General features: G+C 36.5%; 1 protein-coding gene across 4 annotated transcripts in view; it reads right to left on the bottom strand.

Annotated features, from left to right (window-relative positions):
- The window catches only part of NELL2 (neural EGFL like 2), a 400719-nt gene that overhangs the window by 241718 nt on the left and 134451 nt on the right, over positions 1-24550 (bottom strand). For all 4 annotated transcript variants that reach the window (XM_086713602.1, XM_025930858.2, XM_086713604.1 and 1 more), the window contains 6 exons: positions 6578-6751; positions 6395-6491; positions 3526-3598; positions 3273-3355; positions 2267-2395; positions 690-792 (listed from right to left, as the gene is read on the bottom strand). In XM_086713602.1, coding sequence (XP_086569728.1) covers positions 690-792; positions 2267-2395; positions 3273-3355; positions 3526-3598; positions 6395-6491; positions 6578-6751 — 659 coding nt within the window. The remainder of the gene's footprint in view (positions 1-689; positions 793-2266; positions 2396-3272; positions 3356-3525; positions 3599-6394; positions 6492-6577; positions 6752-24550) is intronic.

The following is a 24550-nucleotide window of genomic DNA, read 5'->3' as shown; positions in this document are numbered from 1 at the left end:
AATAGGTAAATTTTAAATGCTCCTTTTAACAAGAATTTAAGGACAGTCTTTTAATGTGCAAGTAACATAAATGCAACAATCTGTTATTGAACAAATGATATAGAACCCGTTTCAAGACAGCTATGAATTCAGACAGCATTTCCTGACATCAGAAGTGAACCGCACAGCTACTAAAGGCAAAAGAGCTTTCTCACTCAGTAGTGTGAGCCTTTTTTTATGAATTAACACCATGGCCCCATTCATACTGGACGGTCCTATGACAACATGGACCTCTGTGGTTTGAGCTAATGGAGTTGGCATAGCGTATGCTATCAAAGGTCACTTGCATTGTGGGTTTCTTTGGTCATCGTGGCTGAGTATGGACCATCCTTAACCTATTTTTGGAGGCATCTGTATTAAGTCGTGTAATGAGAGAATGTCTACCACTAAATTTCTTACATATCTTTCCTACTACTGTCACTACACAAAACAGATCCCGCCGAGAAAAAAATATTCCTGTTAAATACAAGTATAGCATTTTTAAATGGAAAACAACTGATCACCAGAGTACAGAAGGTATTCTACCTATTTGCTTCATTTCTAAAAGCCATTTAGCTTGCCCAGATCAAACCAATGATGGGTGCATATTTATTAATATGAAGCTGTATTTTTGCAAAAAAAAAAGTATTCATCATAAAAGTTATGCTCACATTTGCATTCCTTGCAGCACTTGCCATCCACGTATGCAAGAGCTGACTTCAGTGGGCAGTCAGGAATCGGGCAGATCAGAGTTTCACACTGGATAGTTCCATTCTGAGAAGAAAATAATATTTAAAGAATTTCCAAGTTGCAGTTTGATAGCCTGGGAGTATTTTTTAATCGGTTTCTTAAGGTTCAAACTCTTCACATAAAATGTCATAAATACCACTATCCTCTGGTTTTTACACAGTAAAACCCATGATACAGAGACCCACAGTAATACAGAGTGGGTCCTAACACAGTTGGTGACTGGCTCCCATGTTCTGTCCAGTGACGATCCTAATAGATAGCGTTCTCCCTTCTGTTGTGAGGTGGATGAGAACATGGGTCAGGGACACACTGACAGTGAAACAGGAAGCAAGGGGTAAGCCTCACGTCCGCCCAGATTACTCACTAAATGAGAACCGACAAACCAGATTTCTGGAATAGCTGCTGCCATCCTGCAGACGCAGTCTCAGGACCCAGAATCTTCCCGTGGATGGTTAAGCACCTCCACAGGGCAGTGCTGACAATCACAAGAAGCACCAAAATGCAAACAGTATGTCAGGGAATTTATTCCCGGAGGTCATTCAGGCAGGTAGCTGTTTCTCCAGTCACCTCACTGACCTCACTATACACATCTTGCATTTTACTCAAGTCGATTTTTGTCCCCCATTATCAGGTTGGGAAGGCTTTACTGTATTTGCAAAGTGCTATAATTTTTCTGGGACCAGAATATGTTTCTGAACAGAAATTATATAATGCATGCACGCACATGCACACACATATGACTAATTTCAGACGTATCTTTGACTTTTTAACATGCACAATATTCTGTTTTTGAACAAACTTGCTGAACTTGGAGAAATGTCTTTTTATAGGCTAATTCACACAGACCTCTGGCTTCTTTCCAGTAAATGAGTTTTAACAGATGAATTCAGATGAAATGTAAAAGTTCAAAACCGAGCTAGTCTTGAACTTTTCTTTGAAAATGAATCTACTTTTGAAAGAATAGTGCACTAAATATTTCTACTTTAATAGTGTGCAATTAGAGAAGTCATATTTATTTCAGTCATCTAATTTTTATTCCACTGTATTTGTAAGCATTTAAAGATTATCTTATGTATTTAAATTCCATTAATTTTTGGTATGATCCAATCTGGTCATAATATCTCATGCTGCATAGAGTTTAGTTTTATTAAATGCGTTAATAAACACATGAGGGGAAAATCCCTCAAAATGTTAAGGATAACAGATAGAATCCTTTGGGAATCACCTTTACTAACCCAATTTAAATTGCTAACTTCATGTGTGCACAAATAAACTTAAACTTTATAGCATTCCTAAACCATAATCATCTTTATAGGCTAGAAAGTGTCTTTAATAATGCAACACACAGTTCTTTAGATTTGACCGGGTTTGCTGGCACTTTAGTGTTGTGTCTTGAGGAAATGGGTCTTGAAATTTTCATGATTACATTGTTTTAATAAATTTTTAAAGAGTTGGGGCATCTGAGTTCCCTTAGTGTGAACTCCAGCAGAAGCCCTACCAGGCATGTGCAGTTCTTACAGCCGTCTGTCCAGGACTCAAATTCTCGGTAGGTGGTTCCCTTCATGGTGCAGGTCCTTTCACAATAGCACTGATCCAATCTATTCATTCGCTGCTCAGCTCGAGACAGCTGTGGCACAAAGGAAGGGGTTTGTATTGTTCACCATTCCAGCAACACAGAAATGCAAAATACATCAGGAAGCATCTCATTTTTTTCAGCGTATAGCAGTAATGATAGCTGTGCTCATCTATTATTTTACAAATATGTTTAAGCCAAAATTTAAAAGAGAAAAGATCCCCCCCCTTTCTTTTGTAAATTTGGTTCCTGCCTGTTGAAAAAAAAAGCATAATTTATAGGATATAAATGAAGGCTACGTAAAAATGGCATCATTCACAATGAGAAAAGCATTTTCCACTTTTAAAAATGTCTCATTTCATGAATATGTTTACTCAAGTGAAAAAAAACAAATTCCAGAACTTATATTGTGTCAGAAAAAAATCACGCTACAACTTGCAGGTTCCCAGTAACTACCATGCAAGATGAAAAACAATCTGGTGAAATTGCAAGTAAACTTGAAACATGCATAGGACAGTGAATACTCCTACAACAGCAACACTGTAGTAGAAAGCATTTGTGGGAACATTTCCTTGGCAAAATTCTAGTGTCCATATTCTTTACAAAGCCCCCTCACCTCTGTCCTTACAAAGAAAAATAAGTAAAAATAAATAATAATGAAAACTAAAATAAACAATAAATTCTACTGTAATAAGCAGTGTAAAAACCAGGTAATCAGTCTCATTTATGATTTACTGAATCATGTGCTATACAGATGGCTAGGGTTTGAATATTTATAAGCCCTTTCCTCGGGCAGAAATCCAGATTCGATGCCAACAAACAATATAGTGTAAGAAAAGTCTCAAAGGTGAACATTTGTGGTTATAAAAAAAACTATGAAGAACATCAAGGATCTTGAGCTCCCCACACTATATTTCTAAGTAGCTTTTACCTTGGCTGATGTTTTGGCTAAAATGTCCTGCAGCTCCATGATTTTCTGCACGAGCCCATGGAAGTCATTGCAGGTTGGACAGGCTGGAATTACAAACACTACATTGGTCAAGTTGTATTTATAAGGAGGTCAATCTAGTTAAGTCTATGCTGACAACTAATATGTGGGAACTCCAATTTCAAACTGACATTCTGGACAAAATTAAGCAAGAAGCACACTTTTCATCACACAGTGCAAGAACTAATGGACTTACTGCGATTAAGATCGGGGCACTGAGCAATAAATCCTTGGGGCATGACAAGTAATTGCACATCTTGCATTATACCCTGTGTGCGAAAAATTTTAAAAAAGACGTATTACTTTCATCTACCCAAATTATGTTCTACAGTCAAGTTCATGAAGGAAAACATTACAAGATAGACTCACCAAGATCCCTGAACAAAATCTTTTTGAATACATTACTTCTATTCCAAACCAAAGGGAAAGAAATAATACATCAGGCAAAATAGATGGTTACTCACGTATTCTCTTATTGATAATATTTTTAAAGCCTTAAGATTAAATGTCAAGATATAATTAAGAGGGAACAGTCATGTTGTTTTGAGAAGTTATTTTTAGTTAGCCACTGGAGAAAGGCTTGAAAATGACCTTTAAAAATCAACCCGAAAAATCACTTCTGGTTTCAGCAACAGTGAAACGGGTACCAATTTTAAATTAACTGCAATCATCAGAAAGGAAGAGACAGAAAAACTGAGTCATAAGAGCAATGCTCATTTGAGCATTTCTCATTTTTCAGTTGGATATTTTCAAACTAATTTCTCAATCTATTTTTTTTTAATTTTGTAAAAATGTTTTTATTTATTTATTTTGAAAGAGAGGGGAAGGGGCAGAGAGAGAGGGAGAGAGAATCCCAAGCAGGCTCTGCACTGATATGGAGTTCAATCTCACAAACCATGAGATCATTACTTGAGCCAACATCAAGAGTCAGATGCTTAACCAACTGAGCCACCCAAGTGCCTCCACTAATTTCTCAATTTATAAAGGACAACAGATTCATTATACAGCTGCAGCAAGACTTAGCAAGAAGTCCTTAAAAATACAGAATGTTCAGCGTGAAATTAAAAAAAAATTCCAGCTAGAAATGACCCATTTACACAGAGGGCCACAGCACATGTTTACAGGTAGAATTTACGTGTATCCTTAGTCACTAAGGTTTAATTAGCTTCCACCTTCCTGGGCTCTTAAACCGAAGGCCAATGGTAGCTCAAAAATGACCTCATCAGACATACTCCAGCTGTCTCTTTCACTTACCATCCCTCTCTCTTCTTTCATCAACTTTATATATATTTTCAATTAAAATTTTGATTATTCCTTTGAAAAATGCAAACAGAATGTTTAATGACAGGAGGACAGTACCAACATATTCTCAAGATAATTTTTAATGTACCTACAAAACATACCAAATACTGGCTTATATCTCCTATATGTTTAATGCAATTAATAGCATAGTATAAGAAGACTGTCAATGTGAATGATAAATATTTTAGTATACTGTGTGGAATTTCTAGATCTGTTGTTTGCTAGGAGTTTGGATTAAAAAGGCAACTTCTGTACAAACTCCTATCACTTGGAAACAGCAAAATGAAAACAATGCTACCATGTACAGTTATACAATCTGTGCACTGTACAACTCCACTGGACACAATTCACTCTACAATAAAAATTATAACCCCTAGAATAGTACACATAATTGATGTGTAAGAAGGATTCTGAGGCCGCATCCAAGCTCCATGGGAAAGACCATCATGGTTAAATAGAGGAGAGACTTAGCATCTACAAATTTGTCATCCCTAACGTGGGAAAAAAGCACTGATTTTCTTAGAACCCATAAGCATGGAATCAATTTCTTATGACTGGCTTTGGGCAAGTCACTTAACGCCCCTGAGCAGGTCTACGCACATGTAAAAGAGAAAAAAAAAAAAAAAGAGCCTACATCAAAACCTACATAAGATTCGAGAATAATACATACAAGGCACCTGGTTTCCAGGTAACTAACAGTGTAAGTTTTAATTTTTTTAAATGTTTATTTAATTTTGAGACAGAGGGAGACAGAGCGCAAGTGTGGGAGGGGCAGAGAGAGAGCCAGACACAGAATCTGAAACAGGCTCCAGGCTCTGAGCTGTCAGCACAGAGCCCGATGCGGGGCTTGAACCCACGAACTGTGAGATCATGACCTGAGCCGAAGTCGGACGCTCAATCGACTGAGCCACCCAGGCACCCCTAACAGTGTAAGTAAGTTTTAAAAACACCTTTCCAGGATTACAAACCTTAGTTAGAACACAGTTTCAAAATTACTGGTACCTACTCTACCCAGAAATCCAGGAGTCGGACACAGAACCTATTATTCTTCAGTTAACAATCATTTTCTGAGTCACTTCTATATTATAGGCACTGTCATAGTCCCTGGGGGGAAATGATTACACTATGGGCTTGTAGTCAAGCAATTTTCTGGACTTTATTTCTTCATCCTTAAGATAAAGAAATTTAACTGGGATGTCTTTTAGATCATCTAAAATGATGAAATTCTATGGAGCGTGTCTCTAAGTAGACACTAAAAAAAGGTAAAAGTTATGACTGCTTTCTAGTTTTGACAGATTTGTGCATATATATATATATATATATATTTTCTCTTTTCACTTTCTGAATACAGAAAGACCTTGAATAGTGAATACTGAAACATTTTCAATCCTCTATTATTAACATCCCTGTAAAAGTATGAGCAAAGGTTATGTTTCAATGGTAGACAGTTTATTTGTATATTAACATCTTAGGTTTTTATGACTTTGAATGCCTAATCTCAATAATGACATGTTAATTTCCTGATTGCAAAGTTGTGATCATCTCTGTAATGTCTAAAGATCAAATTTATTCAGGAAAAAAGAGAAAATACTGTAGGCCACCTAAATAAAACATTAGTGTCCAAAAAATAGACACAAATAGAAAAAAATATACACAAATCAAATTATTTTGTTTCACACCACAAAGAGCAAAACATAATTTTCCAAACTAATTAGAAAGCGTTTATATTTACATGTTATGATCCGCCCTTAGCCAAAAAATACCTTAAAATATCCGTGTGCATTATTTCTCTGTCCCAGCCAAAATGTTGTGCCCAGAGGCAAGTCAGTGGAGGGCTTTTCCACCACTCTTTCATATATCCTGCAAAAAAAGAAACATCAAATAATGTGAGTGAACACTAATTTTATAGAATCTTCCACTTCCTGAACTGAGAACATTTCACTTACTTATTGCAGTCAACGTGTAAAACCAAATGGGAAGCACTGATGGCTAAAGAGAGCTTGTGCCACTTATCATCAGCCAAAATGTAAGGAAATACTTCCGTGTGAGGGTGGTGACTGCCTGAGCGATAATGAAGTCTGACTTCATTCCGGTGGCCACTGCTTTCCAGTTCTAGGTACCTGCATAGAGAAGAAGCATATGGGACACCTTGAAAATAAAGTTCAAAAATTATTGACAAGACCTCCATCTCCACAAAGATCGAGTATATGTTTTCCCAACTCCTCCCATTGAGTACAACTAAACGTTATATTATAAAACAAACATAAGAAGAGTCTAAAATACGGAATAGAGAAAGAAAATCAGTGAAGGACTGCAGGACCCAAAGTGGTGGTTTCCTAGGTTTTCTTTTTGCCTCATATCCCCAGACTTGGAGCTAAAGAAGCCAGCAACCTGGAAATACTAAGTGATGCAGACCCCCAAATAAATAAATTACATATATATATTTATATGTGTGTGTGTATTTATTATATATAAATAAATTGCATATATATGTATATATAGGTGTATATATATTCCAGAAAAACTTGCTGTCTCTAACCAAGTGCCAGGGAGTGGGAAGGCTAGGAAGAGAAAATCTTTTAGAGAATAACCACTCTATTCCAGACAAACACCACAGAAAACAACTATGGTCCCATCCCTAACCAGGCTAGTGAAGGCTAGCGGAGCCTAGATTTCTACCTTCTTCAGGCAGAAATCAGGTACCCAACACCTCTACTAGGGTAATGACAAAAAAGGCCAAGTAGAGATCCAAGACTTTAAACACAGCCAACCAGTAATGAGAACCCCCCACCCCCGAATATGGTATCAGTGGAGACCACATGGGGAGGAGCCTGGACTTCCATCCTCATCTGGCAGTAACAAAGCATATCGCCCCCTTTTCACTGGAATCGTGTCAGACAAGACATAGGGGAGAGTCAGAACTTTTACCATCACCCAGCAGTAATGAGACCACCCCAACCACAGTGTCAGTGGGGAGTTGGAACTTCCACCCCCATGCAGAAATAATACAAGCTCCCTTTCAGTTTGCAATAAAAGACCAAATGGGGAACCTCCTCCACCTGGAAGTAACAAGATGACAGTTTCCCGTCTCCTACCAAATCAATGTCACAGAAAACTAGCTAAAACAGGGAATTCAAATAAGATACAAGTCTCAGAACTTCTATGAAATGCTTAGTTGTCAATTGAAAATCATATGCCATACCAAAAACCAAGAAGATCTCCAATTTTTTAAAAATTTTTATGTTTATTTATTTATTTTTGAGAGACACACACACAGACTGTGAGTGGGGGAGGCGCAGACACAGAATCCGAAGCAGGCTCCAGGTCTGCTGTCAGCACAGAGCTGGAAGTAGGGCTCAGACCCAAAAACCAGGAGATCATGACCTGAGCTGAAGTCAGATGCTTAACTGACTGAGCTACCCAGGGGCCTCTAGAAGATCTACAATTTAATGAAAAAAAGACAGTCAAAAGATATCAACACCATAATGATAGCGATGTTAGAAATACCTAGCAAAGATTTTGAAGACACTTTGATAAAAACAAGAACTTATCAACATAGTTGGGCACACTTGAAACAAATGAAAAAATAGAAAGCCTCAGCAAACAGATAGAAGAACAAAATAAACATATAAAAAAGAACCAAATGGAAGTTTTATCATTGAAAAATACAACTGGAATAAAAATGCTCAAAGGATGGGCTAAACAATAAAAGGAGGGGGCCAAGAAAAGAACTAGCTAACTGAAGATAGAACAAAAATAATCCAATCTGAATAGAGATAAAAATAGACTAAAAAAATGAACAGGCTCAGAGACCTGAATTACTATAACAAAAGATCTAACATTCATATAAGTAGAGTCCATAAACAAGGAAAAAGAGGGTAGACTGAAAAAGTACTAGATAAAATCATGACTGAAAACTTCCCAAACTTGAGAAGAGACATAAGCTCACAGATTTAAGACTCTAAGAAACCTCCAAACAAGATGAATTAATATAAATACCCATTATCATTAAACTTCTGACCAAAAACAAAGAAAAAAACATTGAAAGCAGCCAGAAAAGAGTTGACAAGCTATCAATAGGGAAAAACAATTAAAGTGGTAGTGGATTCCTCAGCAGAAACAATGGAAGCCAGAAGAAAGTGGCACGATAGTGTTCATGGGATGAAAGTAAAGGTTTTAGTCCAGAATCTTATACCCACCAAAAACATCCTTCAGAAATGAAGGAGAAATCAAGACATTCTCAAATGAAGGAAAGCTAAGGTACTTTGAATCAAGTTTTTCACTCAGATATGTCATGTTTAAGGTACTTAATGAACACTGAAGACGATACATAGAATACTTAGATCTGCAAAGTCTGACAAGAGAGAGGAATTGGGAAATCATAGGCATAAAGATTACACTGAAAGCCACGAAGGCACAGACATGAAGAATGCTTGAACATTTTGAGGAGGAACCAGCAAAGCAAACCAATAAATTGGCTAATAAGATTAAAGGAGCTAAAAATGAGAGTGGTGACTCAGAGGCCTAATGATGAAGAAGCTACCTCAAGAAAGAGGAGGTAATCAACTGTATTAAATGCTGCCAAGAACGCCAGGAAGATGAAGTTTTAACCGCTGGATTTAGCAAAACAGACGTGTTTGATAACCCTAAAATTATTTCAGAAAACCATATAGGGAATAAAGTCTGCTTGAAGTAGGGTCAAGAGAGAAGAAGCAGACAGAAATAAGAGGCAAATGTAAACATTTTGGAGAAATGGGAAGGTGGCTATGGAAAAACATGTAGTCAAAGGAGATCTGTCTTTAATTGGTAAGAAATACTACTCATGTTTGTATGCTGCTGGGAATAATCTTGTAGAAGAAGGAAATTAGCTATAATTGGAAGAGAAAATAAACTGGATAAAACAGAAACTAAAATAAAACACAGAGTATTTTTTAACTACCAAAAAATTAAAAATTCCTCAACAGAAGAGATATGATAAATAAAATCTGATAACAAATGACATTCTGTAAGACAAGAATGCAGAGAAATAAGCATGCTGATACACTATTAATGCAAAATAAGTTGACACAGACTTCTTGAAGGGTAGTTTGGTAAAACTATCAACACATTAAATGTACATACTCTTTAAATCAGTAATTCCAAATCTAAAAATCAATCCTGCAAAATAACAGCACAAATTAGCAATGATACATGCAGAAAGTGCTCACTGCAGATTTATTTAAAATAGTAAAAATCTGACAGAATGCCAACCATCTATCCACTCATAAGGCAGTTATGATACATCCATACCCTGGAACATTCTACACAAGAATGAAGTTCAGACATGAAACAATGAATAGTTTACTATTAATAAACAAACAAAAACTATAGAAACCCATTTTGTTTGATGAAACTCTGTGTGTGTGTGTGTGTGTGTGTGTGTGTGTGTGTGTGTGTGCGTTTGTGTGTATTTAGAGAAAAATAAAAGACCAAGAAGGATACTTCTCAAAATGTTAACACTAGTTACCACAGGGGAGTACAATCAATTAGGGGAAGAGATGTGAAGAGACTTCTCACGTATTTTTATATCCCTGAATTTTCTTCACTAATTATGTATTACTTCTTTAATGTTTATATATATATGAGCTCTATTTTAAGACAAAAAATAAAATGAGTAGTCAATAATATAACCCATACTTAGGACTTAACAAGAATAAATAAAACTCCAACTTATGTGGTTTTTTTATACAGAAGACACCAACCAGAGAATCCTCTCTATATTATTTGATAACAAGTATTCATTATCTAATCAATTAAACTAGTAAATTCTATAATGATAGAGACGTGTTTGCATTTTTTGCTAAATACCATCAGCAAATGCACTGCCCCATTGCTATATACCTGTCAGTTCTTAACACACTGTGGCAAGAACCCTAGTGCTTCGGTCAGGCATCCTCCTCTAGATACTACTAGAAATGTCACCTGCACTGGGTTCCTAAACTTGAGGCATTAAAAGTAGCCTTTAATAACAATAAGGCTCACACTATGCCCTACAAACAAGAACAACCCTGGAGAAGTTAAATATTTTACCAAAAGTTACATTTTCATTAGCATCACTCACTCAATTAAAAAAAATGAAATAGACACACAAAACATATACAAAAAAACATTCAGTGAAGAGAAAAAATAAATAATGATGTAAAACACCAAGAAGTGTGCCTAGTACATGGATAGTATTCAATAAATATTAGCTCTCATTAAAAGAAGGAAAAACAGGTTGAAAAAAGTTAATCCAAATCTTTAAAACCAGTCACTATTAAATATACAAAACCGTACGAAGATGTGAGGTTGCATGAAAATACAATTATTCCATAGTTATAAGTTACAAAGCATCGTAATGAACACTGGGTCTAGTTTAATGAATCATTTTTCTAATAACAGCCATATTCATTTCCAGAAGTCTGCTGTCCCCCACTGGGTGGTGTCTCAGTGGGACACAGACCTGGCTCGCCTCCCCTTGGGTCCCCTCTCCAAGGCTCAGCAGAACAGACTGGTTAAACACCTCAGCCTACAGCCTGAGGAGTCACATCCCAATACCCCTCTCAACAGTGGCAAGCTACTTCACCTCTCTGTGTCTCATTTGGTATCTCAACTATAAAGCAGGGGGTGGGGGACGGGCGCCTGGGTGGCTCAGTCAGTTAAGCGTCCGACTTAGGCTCAGGTCACGCGATCTCATCATTCGTGGGTTCGAGCCCTGCATCAGGCCCTGGGATTCTGTCTCTCCCCCTCCCCCTTGCGCTCTCTCTAAAAATAAATAAATATATTTTTAAAAAACAAACTGTAATGCGGAGATATGAACTATAATTGCCTCAATGGACACCTATAAGGATTTGAATGAGTTAATTTAAGAAAGCACTCAGAATGTTACTCAGTACACACAAAATACTCAATAACGATAGTACACGTTAGTTGTCTTTTTCAACTCAAAAAGCAAAGGTGTCATATCCTCCTTCTTTCTCAGGGTGTAGCCAGTGATGGACTGATGCCATGCCCTAGCAATCAGACACTCTTTCTTGAGATTCTTGATGGGAGCACAGTAAGGAGCAGAGCGAGAAGGCACCCACATTGCGCTAAGGCAGCAGCATCCTCGTCAGTTCTGTTCCGGTCACTCTGCATCTTGTTTCCTGTTTGCTGGTCCACCAGAGCGTCTTTGGTTATTATTCCAAATTCTGATGCCTCAGGCTCTCATCAGTTCCGTAAGCTGCCCTACCACCCAGCATCTCCAAAGTAACCTTACAGCTAAGAACCTGAACTGATATACTATAATTGTGACCATGGAAAAAAACATAGAATTACACTAAAATGTATCAACGTCTTTAAAGCAATTATTGAGTGATAGAACCATGAGTGATTTTTAACCTTCTTTTTATTGTCCTTTGTTTTCCGTGTTATGTTCAATGAGCATTTATTACCTTAAATTAAAAACCACATTTTAAATTCAGAGATGATAATTTGTTACACCTGAACCTATCATGTCTCTCTGATTTGTTACTCATAATTTTGTGAAGTAACTAAAATCAGAAATAAAGTTCACCCTTTATAATAATTTATGCCCTTGTTATTCAAATATCCTTTGCATTGGCAGAAATATAAACTAAGATTAGGCTTCAGAGAAACAGGCGACAGTGGCAGGACATCATTCATTTTAACAACCTCCTTCATAACTCAAGATCAAGGGATGAAAATAAGGTTGCATCTTATCTGACAAAAAGGTTACACAACATGAAATGAGAATTTTTCCACCACCTTAAATTAAACCCAAATTGAAGAATGATCATATCTTCTCAGTACAGGTCTTCCTCAACTTGCAACAGGGTTATGTCCTGATAAACCCATCATAAGTTGAAAATGCATTTAATACACCTACCCTACAGAGCATCATAGCTAATGCCTAGCCTCCCTTAAACGTGCTCAAAACACTTCTATCAGCCTACGGCTGGGCAAAATCATCTGGCACAAAGCCCATTTTATAATAAAGTGTTGAATATCTCATGCAATTTATTGACTACTGTACTGACAGTAAAAAACAGAGCAGTCATACAGGTTTAGAATGATTTTAAGTGTGTGGGTGTCTACCCTTGTGGTTGCATGACAGACCGGGAGCTTTGGCTCGCTACGGCTGCCCAATATCACAAGAGACTATCGTATCACATCCCACGAGCCTGAGAAAAGATCAAAATTAAAAATTAAAAAACAAGTTTCTACTGAATGTATAGCACTTTCTCACCACTATAAAATAAAAATATTGTAGGGCAAGCCATCATAAATATAAGACCACCTATATATTCAGCTAGAGGCCATTTGTTAATAAGTTACCTGGTGGAAAGCTACACGCACTTCAGTGCCAAAAATATCATTAGTGTAGCTCATGGAAGGCACAATTACAAAGGACTTATATGTACAGGCTCTGGAATGGAAAACCCAGCTCAGCTTCTCACTACTGCCTAGGACCCAACTTCTTGCTGCCTCAGTTTCCTCATCTGTAAAATGAGGACTCATTGTGATAATCCATAGAAAGCAGGGTATCTGACACACAGTAATCACTCAGTAAATGGTAACTATTTTATCATTTGTGAATACATAATCCCAATTAGTGATCATTTATAAAGCCCAGCTTCTGAAAGCCAATTCTGTGAATAACAAGCAATTTGAACACATCTTTCTCAGGGGAAGGAATCCAAAACCGGAAGACAGAAGTTACAGGCAAAAACAGAAGATTAACCCACTCATAGAAACTGGTTGGCAGCACTGGTCATAAGGGCTCTAGTATAACCAACAAAATATGAGAGGTGGAGTGCAGTGGTCGGGCCAAAATTACTGAGTTCAGCAGCTTGTCCATTTGTTATACAAAATTGACTGTTACACCTTGCACTTCCATTAATTCCTCAGATGTTGAGGGAGATGGGAAAGTGGGGGAGAAAGTATATTTTTTGGCATCCTTTATTAGAACCATATTGATTCTATTTTTGTTAGTTAGCTTGTTTTTAATAACATGTTGCCATCAGAGCAAGGCAGTATGATGTGGTAGTTTAAGAGGCCTGAGACTTATTCCTGTTTCTACTCTTTACTATGATGATGGGCAAGTGAAAAATCCTCTCTAAGTGTCAGTTTCCTCTCCTATCAATTAGAGAGAAAAAGAACTTTAACCTTATATGGTCGTTTTCCGAATTCAACAAAGTAAGGGATGTTAAGGGTTTACTCTGCACAGTTCTTGACAGTGAGCACTCCATACATGTCATGATTATGATTTATATTTCCTATGGAGATGTATTTAAACATCACCAAATTTTCAGGGTGGATTTGAACTTAAGCATGAATCTCAGACAGGAAGTATTTCAGTGAGAATCTACCCAATTAACAATGCTTCGAGTCTCAAATATGATACTCATCCAGTTTGTTTGAGTAAATCCAAAGACCAATATTCGTGATTTACTGAGGCCTGTCATTTCATTTTTATAAAACAAAGACCCTCCTTACAGTAAATCATAAAGGGAGGAGGATTTTCAAACTACAATTTATGAATGCAAATAATATAGCAAATATTTACTAGGGGCACAGAGTATATAGCAGTGACCAAGGCCAAATAGCACTAAAACTTAGAGATCCTCAATAATAAACATATTATTAAGTGAAAGTTAAACTTAGCCATTTCAAAACTAGTAACAATATTACTATATAAGTCTTGCTGTAAGGATGAGAATGTGGCCATATCAGTGAGGAAAACAAAGCTTCTTCTTGAATAATATGCCAGAAGCCAAAATTATATCAGCAAGGGGAAGTATCAGTAGAAAATGGAATTAATTCATGACTGAAGTGCTGGCATCCAACATGATGGCTTGAATAAAAACCTCTCCATCTTACTACTCTATACAACTGAGTTTATTAGAAAATAAAAGGAAAAATCAGCCAGTTAAGAAATTAAGGTAATTAATTATTATTGATGATGAGGCCAGCAAGACACAAAGAAATTCTAAGAAACGACACTTTGAGCCATGATCTTGGAAGGGAGCGTCCTCCTTCACTAAGTCCTCTTTAGTGGCATTGGGTGTATTATTAAAATACCAATTTGAGGAAGGTCTTATACAAAGTTGGGGAAAGAACAGATACAATAAAGCACTAATAATAAGTGGGTATTCCACAGCACAAGGGTATCCATGAGAGTCACACAGTTTGAAAGAAGCCACCGGATAAAAGGCAGTACCTACTTGATGCTAGGTTATCATTATCTCAGCTCTCTTAGTTGTGACTGAGACCATGCAGGTAGAAATTAGAGCAAGACTGGAAAGAAAGGGTTCAAGGAAATAGAAGACTCAAAGGAAATGAGCCTTCCCTATTTTATCAAGAATGAATACAAGAACACACTGTCCTAAGGTTGAGGAAGACTCTCTGCGGAATATGGACTTCTCTGATGACCAGAAAATGCATACATGAAAATGTGTACAAACTTGGCTTGCAAATTCTACAAGGGATTCACAGATTCCAAGAAATCCATTCATGGACTCCAAGCTCGGTATTCTTCCATTACAGGAAGACCAAACAGAATATGGTTACTTGCAAAAATTTCACAATGTGGTGTTACATACATGTAATGTTTTTGATATAAAATAATGGGTTATAATTAGACAAAAATTCAGAAAATATACAAAAGCATTAAGAAGAAAATTAAGATCACTAATGGTTCTGTTGGAAAGAGATGATTCATATTAACAATTTTCCATATATGATTGGCAGTCCTTTTCACTTAACCATACACTCTGAACATCTTTCCATGTCAATCAAGAAAAGCCACATCCTTTTTATTGCATGGTTTTTTATAGTATAACTGTGCCATAATTTATTTAACATCCAATTTCCTATTACTATTTCCAGTTTTTCATTCTTAATAAAAAATGTTCCAATACATGTCAACTACACTTCAAAAATATTTCAATACATATTTCTTTGTGCACTTGCACAATTAACTTTTTGGAATAAATAACTATAAATGAAATTTCTGGTTCAAATATTATACATATTTCAAAGAGATTTGTTATATTTATTCATTCACTCACTCATTTATTCATTCAACAAATATTTTTTGAACAGCAAACGAAACCTAAAGTTAGCAAAAGGGAGGAAGTATTAAATATTACAGCAGAAATAAAAGATACAGAAACTAAAAAACAAATAAACAAACAAAACACCAAACAGTAGAACATATCATAGAAACCAGGAGCTGGTTCTTTGCAAAAATTAATAAAATTGATAAGCCTCTAGCCAGACTTATCAAAAAGAGAAGAGAAAGGACCTAAATAAATAAGATCACAAATAAGGAAGGAGAAATACAAACAATTATAAGGAAAAAATATGAAAAACTATATGCCCTGTCTTGTTCCTGACTGTAGAGGAAAAGCTTTCAGCTTTTTCCCATTTAGGATATTAGCTGCAGGTTTTTAATATATGGCCTGTATTATGTTGGGGTATGTTCTCTCTAAACCTACTTTGTTGAGGGTTTTTATCATGAATGGATGTTGTACTTTGTCAAATGTTTTTTTGCATCTATTGAAATGACCGTATGGTTCTTATCCTTTCTTTTATTAATGTGGTGTATTGTGTTGATAGATTTGTGAATACTGAACCACCCTTGCATCCCAGGAATAAATCCCACTTGATCATGCCACTTTTATTTACATAATACTGGAAGTATTAGCCACAGCATTCAGAACACAAAAAGAAATAAAAGGCATCCAAGTCAAGAAAGAAGTAACTTTCACTACATGCAAATGACATGATACTATACATAGAAAACTGGAAACACTCCACCAAAACACTGCTGCAACTGATGAACGAATTCACTAAAGCCACAGGATACAAAATCAACATACAGAAATGTATCACATTTTTTACGTAGAACAATGAAGCACCAGAAAGAAAAATTAAGGAATCAATCGCATTTACAATTGCACCCAAAAGAGTAAGATACATAGAAATAAACTTAATCAAAGAAATGAAAAACTTGAACTCTAAAAACCATAAAACACAGACAAAAGAAATTGAAGATGACACAAAGAAATCTTAAGACATTTCATGTCTACACTACCCAGAGAAATCTACACAATTCAATGCAAATTCAATTGCATCCAATGCAATCTCTTTCAAAACACCAGCATTTTTCACAGACCTACAACATACAATCCTAAAATGTGTATGGAACCACAAAAGATCTCAGATAGCCAAAGCAATCTTAAAAAAGAAAAACAAAGCTAAAGGCATCACAATAGCAGACTTCAAGTTATATTACAAAGCTGTAGTGATCAAAACATTATGGTACTGACCCAAAAACAGACACATAGATCAAAGGAGCAGAGTAGAAAACCCAGAAATGAAGCTACAATTATATGGTCAATTAATCTTCAACAAAGCAGGAAAGAATATCCAATGGGAAAACATATAAAGGTCTGCTCAACAAATTGTGTTGGGAAAATTGGACAGCAAAAGAATGAAATTGGATCGCTTTCTTACACTACAAATTCAAAATGGATGTGAGACCTGAAACCATAAAAATCCTAGAAGACAACACAGGTAGTAACTTCTTTCACATGGGCCATAGCAACTCCTTTCTAAAAATGTCCCCTGAGGCGGGGCACCTGGGTGGTGCAGTCGGTTGGGCGTCCGACTTCAGCCAGGTCACGATCTCGCGGTCTGGGAGTTCGAGCCCCGCGTCAGGCTCTGGGCTGATGGCTCAGAGCCTGGAGCCTGTTTCCGATTCTGTGTCTCCCTCTCTCTGCCCCTCCCCCGTTCATGCTCTGTCTCTCTCTGTCCCAAAAATAAATAAACGTCGAAAAAAAAAATTTTTTTTAAATGTCCCCTGAGGCAAGAGAAATAAAAGCAAAAATAAACTATTGGGACTATATCAGAATAAAAAGCTTCTGCAGAGTGAAGGAGACAACAAACAAAACTAAACAGCAGCCAATGGAATAGGAGAATATATTTGCAGATTATATATCAGATAAAGGGTTATTATCCAAAACATATAGTTTATAAAACTAAACACCCCCAAAATGAATAATCCAATTAAAAAATAATCAGAAGACATAAATAGACATTTTTCCAAAAAAGACATACAAATGGCCAACAGACACATGAAAAGATGTTCAACATCATATACTATCAGGGATATTGAAATAAAAAAACACAATAAGATGTCACCTCACACCTGTCAGAATGGCTAAAATCAACAACACAGGAAACAACAGGTATTGGTGAGGATGTGGAGAAAAAAGGAACCCTCTTGCCCTGTTCGTAGGAATGTAAATTGGTGTAGCTGCTGTGGCAAACAGTATGGAGTTTCCTCAAAAAATTAAAAATAAAATTACATATGATCTAAAAATTGCACTAGTGGGTATTTACCCAAAGAAAATGAAAACATTAATTTTCACTAATGTTTATTACAGCACTATTTACAATAGGCAAATTATGGAAGTAGCTCCAGTGTCCATCGATAGATGAATGAATAAAGAAGAGGTGGTATACACACACACACACACACACACACACACACACACACACACACAATGGAATATCACACAGCCACAAAAAATGAGATCTTGCCATTTGAGACAATAGATGGTATTATGCTAAATGAAATAGATCAGACAAAAATAAATACCATATAATTTCATTTATATATGCAATCTAAAAAAACACAAATGAATGAACAAAAAAACTGAAACAGACCCATACAGAGAACAAACTGACAGTGGCCAGGGGGAAAATGGTAGGGGGATAGGCAAAATGGAGGAAAGGGAATAGGAGGTACAGGTTTCCAGTTATAGAACGAATAAGACACAGGAATGAAAGGTGCAGCATGGTGAACACAGTTAGTAGTACTGTAATAGCATTACACGTTTCTGGATGGTAGCTACACTTGTGGTGAGTATAGCATAACATAGAGCCCTGTGGAACACTATGTTGTACACCTGAAACTAATGTAAATTGTGTGTCAACTCTACTTCAATGTAAAAATAAAAGGCATATAAAGCATGACTATTATTCTCCACTGAGTTACTCCAGTTCTCTACAGAGAGAAAGTGAAATGAATTATCACTGAATCTGGGAAACCATCTGTGATAGATGTTATCGGTCAAACAAAGTTCAAAAAATACAGAAATTATATTTTAGGGGCGCCTGGGTGGCTCAGTCGGTTGAGTGTCCGACTTTGGCTCAGGTCATGATCTCACTGTTCGTGAGTTCGAGCCTCGTGTCGGGCTCTGTGCTGACAGCTCAAGGCCTGGAGCCTGCTTCGGATTCTGTGTCTCCCTCTCTGCTCCTCCCCTGCTCATACTCTGTGTCTCTCTCAAAAATAAATAAAGATTAAAAAAAAAAGAAATTATATTTTATACATCCAATTTTCATAACACCTTCAATCTGGTATGAAAGGAAAAAATAGGCATAGGTAGAGCACAGTTTATACGGAAATAACATGCTCATTGAGGAATCATGAAATTAATTAATCATTTAATTAATGATAATTATGATAGTACATAACATACTATGCATTTAATTTTACATTAAAATATGGTTAATCTGTCACTTTTTAATTTCTCATTTGGTTATTCAAATCAAGCTCTTCTGTGAAAAAAATAAAACTCACACTTTCTGGCTAGTTTTACCTGTTAAAATGGTTTAAGCCACCTCAGCTTGAAGGAAAGAACCTGGTGATCTCTTAAAATCCAGTGTCATAAATGAAATATCATTGTGGTTTTAGATTCATTGAAATTGTGTGTGCGTGTGTGTGTGTGTGTGTGTGTGTGTGTGTGTGTGTGTGTGTGTGTTCCCAGGAGAATATATGAATGTTTTCCCTCAATTTCGAGACACTGTGGCTTAACAAGAATATTGAGGCGTGCAAACAATTGCATTATGGCAAAGACCAACAAACATTATTTTTGGAAGAAAATTATATTCCCATGTTGGTAACTTTTCATCTTCACCTTCACCTAAAAAATGACTCATGATGCTTTTAGGAATACATCCATCTGGGGTGACAAAGGGACTCCCCAAACCCCTCAATGCCCTATGATTTCATGCAGTATTTTATCCTGGTTCCAAACCTTCCTCTTAAGTTAACAACTTGCTTTCCTAAGGTCCTAAAAATCAATAGGAATTCTTAGGCCAAAGGAGGTTAGCCTGTGTGGGAATTTTCAGCAGCTTTATATGTAACACATTCTGCAACTATAGGCGGACAATAAAGGAAAAGCATTGATGCATGTAAGACAGCTAGAAGTTCTAGGCAAGCTGTATTTGAAAGAAAGGAATTAGTCACAGGGGAGAGTAAGCTGTCAATGCTGCAGCATCTGTTTTCTGACATGCTTCATGGGTCATCATGTCTCCTCTATTGTTCAGAATAAATAAGAGCCAAGGAAGAAGGTAATAGGATTCATGGGTCACCCACTGGGGTGACATTTTGCTCCTAGTGAGCCTATTACCTCGAATTCCCAACTGAAATGAGTACAGCACACCCCTACCTAGAGAAAATAGAAGCGACCTGGCCCCAAATTCTGACTAATATGGAAATGCCAAAAAGGCAGAAATCTTATTTTTCAGTGTTAGCACAAACTTTTTATGGAGAGGCAATTAGAAAAATTAAAAGGCAAAATGTTTTCCCAGTGACACTGCCTGGCATTATGTATACTGTATCAACTTCAATGGGCCATGGTGGTACTGTTGAAATAAAGAAGTCAATTGTAAGGAAGAAAACTCCTGAATAAACATTTTTAGTATAGCAGAAAAGGCCCAACAGAGGAAAAAAATCTATGAGTATTGTCTCCAAAACCAATATAAAGCAAGAATGCAAACCCTGCCAATAGAGTTCTTGGATTCTGAGGGAAGTAGAAAGACCATGGAACTGCTCTAAAACAAGCAGAGAATTGTCAAGTGGCCAGGAGAATGGGCTCTTGTGCCAGGCAGCCTAGTTCAAATGTCGATTCTGCTCCTTATTGTGACCTTGGACACTAGACTTAACCATTTCCAGGGCCCCATTTCCTTATCTGTAAAATAGGGATAATAATGGGGTAGGAAAAAGCTCCAAGACACTGATAAGCATTTAATGAGATTAATCCATGCAAGGTGTTTAGAGGACTGCCTGACACAGTGTAGGAAGGTAATAAAGTGCTAATGTTTACAATGAAGAGAAAAATTCCAAGGCACCTAAGAAATCAGCCAACTAGGTGGGCGCTTGGGTGGCTCAGTCGGTTGAGCATCCAACTTCGGCTCAGGTCGTGATCTCACGATTCATGGGTATGAGCCCCGTGTCTGGCTCTGTGCTGACAGCTCAGAGCCTGGAGCCTGCTTTGGATTCTGTGTCTCCTCTCTCTGCCCCTCCCCTGCTCGCACTCTCTCTCTCTCAAAAATAAGTAAACATTAAAAATTTTTTTTTTTTCATTAAAAAAAAGGCGGGGGCACCTGGGTGGCTCAGTCGGTTGAGCTTCCGACGTCCGCCCAGGTCATGATCTTACAGTTGGTGAGTTCCAGCCCTGCGTCAGGCTCTGTGCTGACAGCTCAGAACCTGGAGCCTGCCTCAGATTCTGTGTCTCCCTCTCTCTGCCCATCCTCTGCTCATGCTCTGTCTCTCTCTCTCAAAAATAAATAAACATTAAAAAAATTTTTTTTAAAGGGGTGCCTGAGTGGCTCATTTGGTTAAGCGTCTGACTTCAGTTCAGGTCATGGTCTCGTGGTTCGTGGGTTTGAGCCCCACATCAGGCTCTGTGCTGACAGCTCAGAGCCTGGAGACTGCCTCAGATTCTGTGTCTTCCTCTCTCTCTCTGCCCCTCCCCTGCTTGTGCTCTCTCTGTGTCTCTCAAAAATAAATAAACGCTTAAAAAAATTTTTTTAAACAAAAAACCGAAATCAGCCAACTAATACAAAACGTGACATTAGCAGATGCTCTGCACTTCTCGTTCTGTCATTCCACAAATATCTTTTAACCCTCCGTATGTCAGGCACAGTACCAGACACAGAGGACACTGGGAAAAAGAAACAAAGGCTCTCAAAAAGCCTCCTATGTCATCATTTTTATTATTTTCCTGAGTCAACACTCCCAGGATGATAATTTGCTATAAACGTAGGCCTTCCTCATTCATGTCTAGACTCCTATATTCTGCCAAAACGTTATTTTACATCACAGACATTTTTCTACTGTGTTCATATTTATTAGTTCATATGTTCTGCATTATTGAATCTATTTAGAAATGGTGAACTTAAAAATTAGCATAATTTTTCTTAATGCAATTTAACAAACATCCTTTAATAGATCTTGAATTCTGACAAGTTAGAGGTTGGAAACATTTTGTCATATATTTATTTCAGTTACTGCTGATGAAAACAGTTATATTTATTTTTAAATGAAGAAAACATGCAATTTTAACCTGTTTGAAATGTCAAAAATGAAAAGCCAATAATCAGATGAAATAAAATGTTTGAAAAACCATTATAAATGGGATAGTCATAGAAGGCAAGATGTAAGAGCTCATCAGCAAAATCTGCCTGTAACATATCTTATATACACTCTGATCTTGTTTTTATGAAAGTCTGTGATGTTTTAGTTCAATAAATGCAATATGATCTATAAAGCTATCAAGAGAAAGGTAGAAAAGTTAGGCAAATCACTGTTATGGAAGTAAGATGTTATTTTCTCTGAATTCCATTCAGTATAAATGAATAGTTTTCATTAAAGAAAAATACACTAGTTAATTTAAAGGTAACTTACATCATGAATGCTGATATGCACTTTAAATGAAATACAGTCTCTCTCTGTCCCAAAAATAAATAAAAACGTTAAAAAATTTTTTTTTTTAAATAAATAAATAAATAAATGAAATACAAAAAACTTTGCCCTATTTTTTAGGAATGTATTTTTACATGATATATATTAGTTTTTTATAATACTAGAAAATGAGTTTAAAAGTTAGTATGAGTTTCAATTTTCAGTTTTGTCTTTTTATTCATATGACTAAGAAGCAATACTTTATCATTCAGGTGGGCACAGTCAATAGATGTTAAGGACAGAGAGTAAAGGTCTGATAAGGAACAGCACATTGGAATAAAATTGGAGTATCTCCCCCATAAAATACTAATCAAAATCACAGGGGAAAAATATTGAAGAGCTGGCAGACCACCAATTTAACCAGGTGATCAAGGTTAACATCACCAGCAATAAAACAGATTGACAGTTTACCTTCAGATGTGGTGTACTGAGAAGAGTCAGCATCATTTCTGCAGTGTTCCCAGCAAGAATGTATAGCCTGAGTGATGAAGAAACATCAGATTGACCCAGGTTGAAGATGATCCTGAAAAATGTAATGCCTATACTTCTAAGACCATAAAGGATGTAAAAGACAGGAAAAAGACCAGAATTATTCCAGACTGAAGGAGATTATGAGATAGGACAACCAAATGTAACATGAGCTCTTGGACAGAATCCTGGATCAAGAAGGAAAATGAGATTGTTTAGATGGTTGGTGGAATTTGAACGGAGTATGAAGATTAGATGATATTGTGGTGTCACTGTTCATTTCTGGATCGGAAGGTTATATGTTGACTATATAGCAGAGTGTCCTTGTTTTGAGAAAACATACACCAAAATATTAAAAGTGATAGAGAATATTGTCAGTAAAAGGCACACTGGAGGGGTGCCTGGGTGATTCAGTCAGTTAAGCATCTGACTCTTAATTTCAGCTCAGGTCATGATCTCATGGTCGTGAGATCAAGCCCTGTGTTGTCTGCACTGTCAGTGCAAAGCCTGCTTGGGATTCTCTCTCTCTCTCTCTCTCTCTCTCTCTCTCTCTCTCTCTCTCTGCCTCTCCCTATGCTGGCTTTCTCTCTCTCAAAATAAATAAATAAACTTAAAAAAAAAGGCACACTGGAATAAAACATAGAGGGTGATGGAGCAAATGAACTAAAATATTACCAATTAGGAATCTGGTAAGAGGAGATGTGGGAGTTCTTTGTACTGTTGTAATTTTTCTTGTAGCTTTGAAATTATTTCAAAAAGATCTTTAATTAAAAGCAAATATTAACCTGGGAAAACTCTTGTATATATGATTGACAGTAAGTTGACATCCTTTACATATAAAAAAAAATTCTTACAAATAAGCAAAAAAAAAAAAAAAAGGCAAGATTCCCATATGAAAATAGGAAAGGATATTTACAATCATTTATCAGATCAGATACACCAACAACTTAGTACTAAAAATATTAAAAATTTACAAATCCACTAATATTCAAAGAACAGTACATTTTAGAAATGATAGCAATTTCCCAGATGTCATATAAGCAGAAAGTATTTAAATACAATCCTCAATATTTCTAAAGTTTAAGTCGTTTGCAAAGTAAATTTTTTCTGTGTAGTTCACCCAAAAAACAAATTGTACTTCCCTTTTGGTGCTGTTTAGGGCATTTTTAGTGGCAAAATTAAAGCTAATGTATTCAGTAATTCATGTAGTCGATGGCACATTCAGTATCTTCAATAATAATCAAACATAATTTTTATAATACCTAGAGTTTTTAAATAACCAAAGGTTAAAGTACAAAGGAAAGATGACAGCATGTCAATCGTCCTTTTTCAAAATGCTCAGTGGATAAAATCACCGAAGAGAAAAGGCAAAATATGAATGACTTTTATCCAGCTATTATGAAATACATCAATACATGGTTTCGACCACAAAAATAAAGTCCTCTCCAAGATCGATGGAATTCAAGTGTATACAACAGCAAGGAAAATAAGATTTCTTAAGTAATAAAGATAACATAAATTCCACTGTCAATAGGACATCAAAATAATAATTAGCATGGACATTTTGAAAAGGTGCATGCTTCACCATCACTAAAGGACAAACAAAGCAAGT

This window comes from Puma concolor, chromosome B4, assembly GCF_028749965.1.
Source record: "Puma concolor isolate L17-30 chromosome B4, mPumCon1.1.hap2, whole genome shotgun sequence".
Classification (NCBI taxonomy): domain Eukaryota; kingdom Metazoa; phylum Chordata; class Mammalia; order Carnivora; family Felidae; genus Puma; species Puma concolor.
Note: the sequence above shows the minus strand (reverse complement) of the source record. Positions and strands in the feature narration are given on the sequence as shown.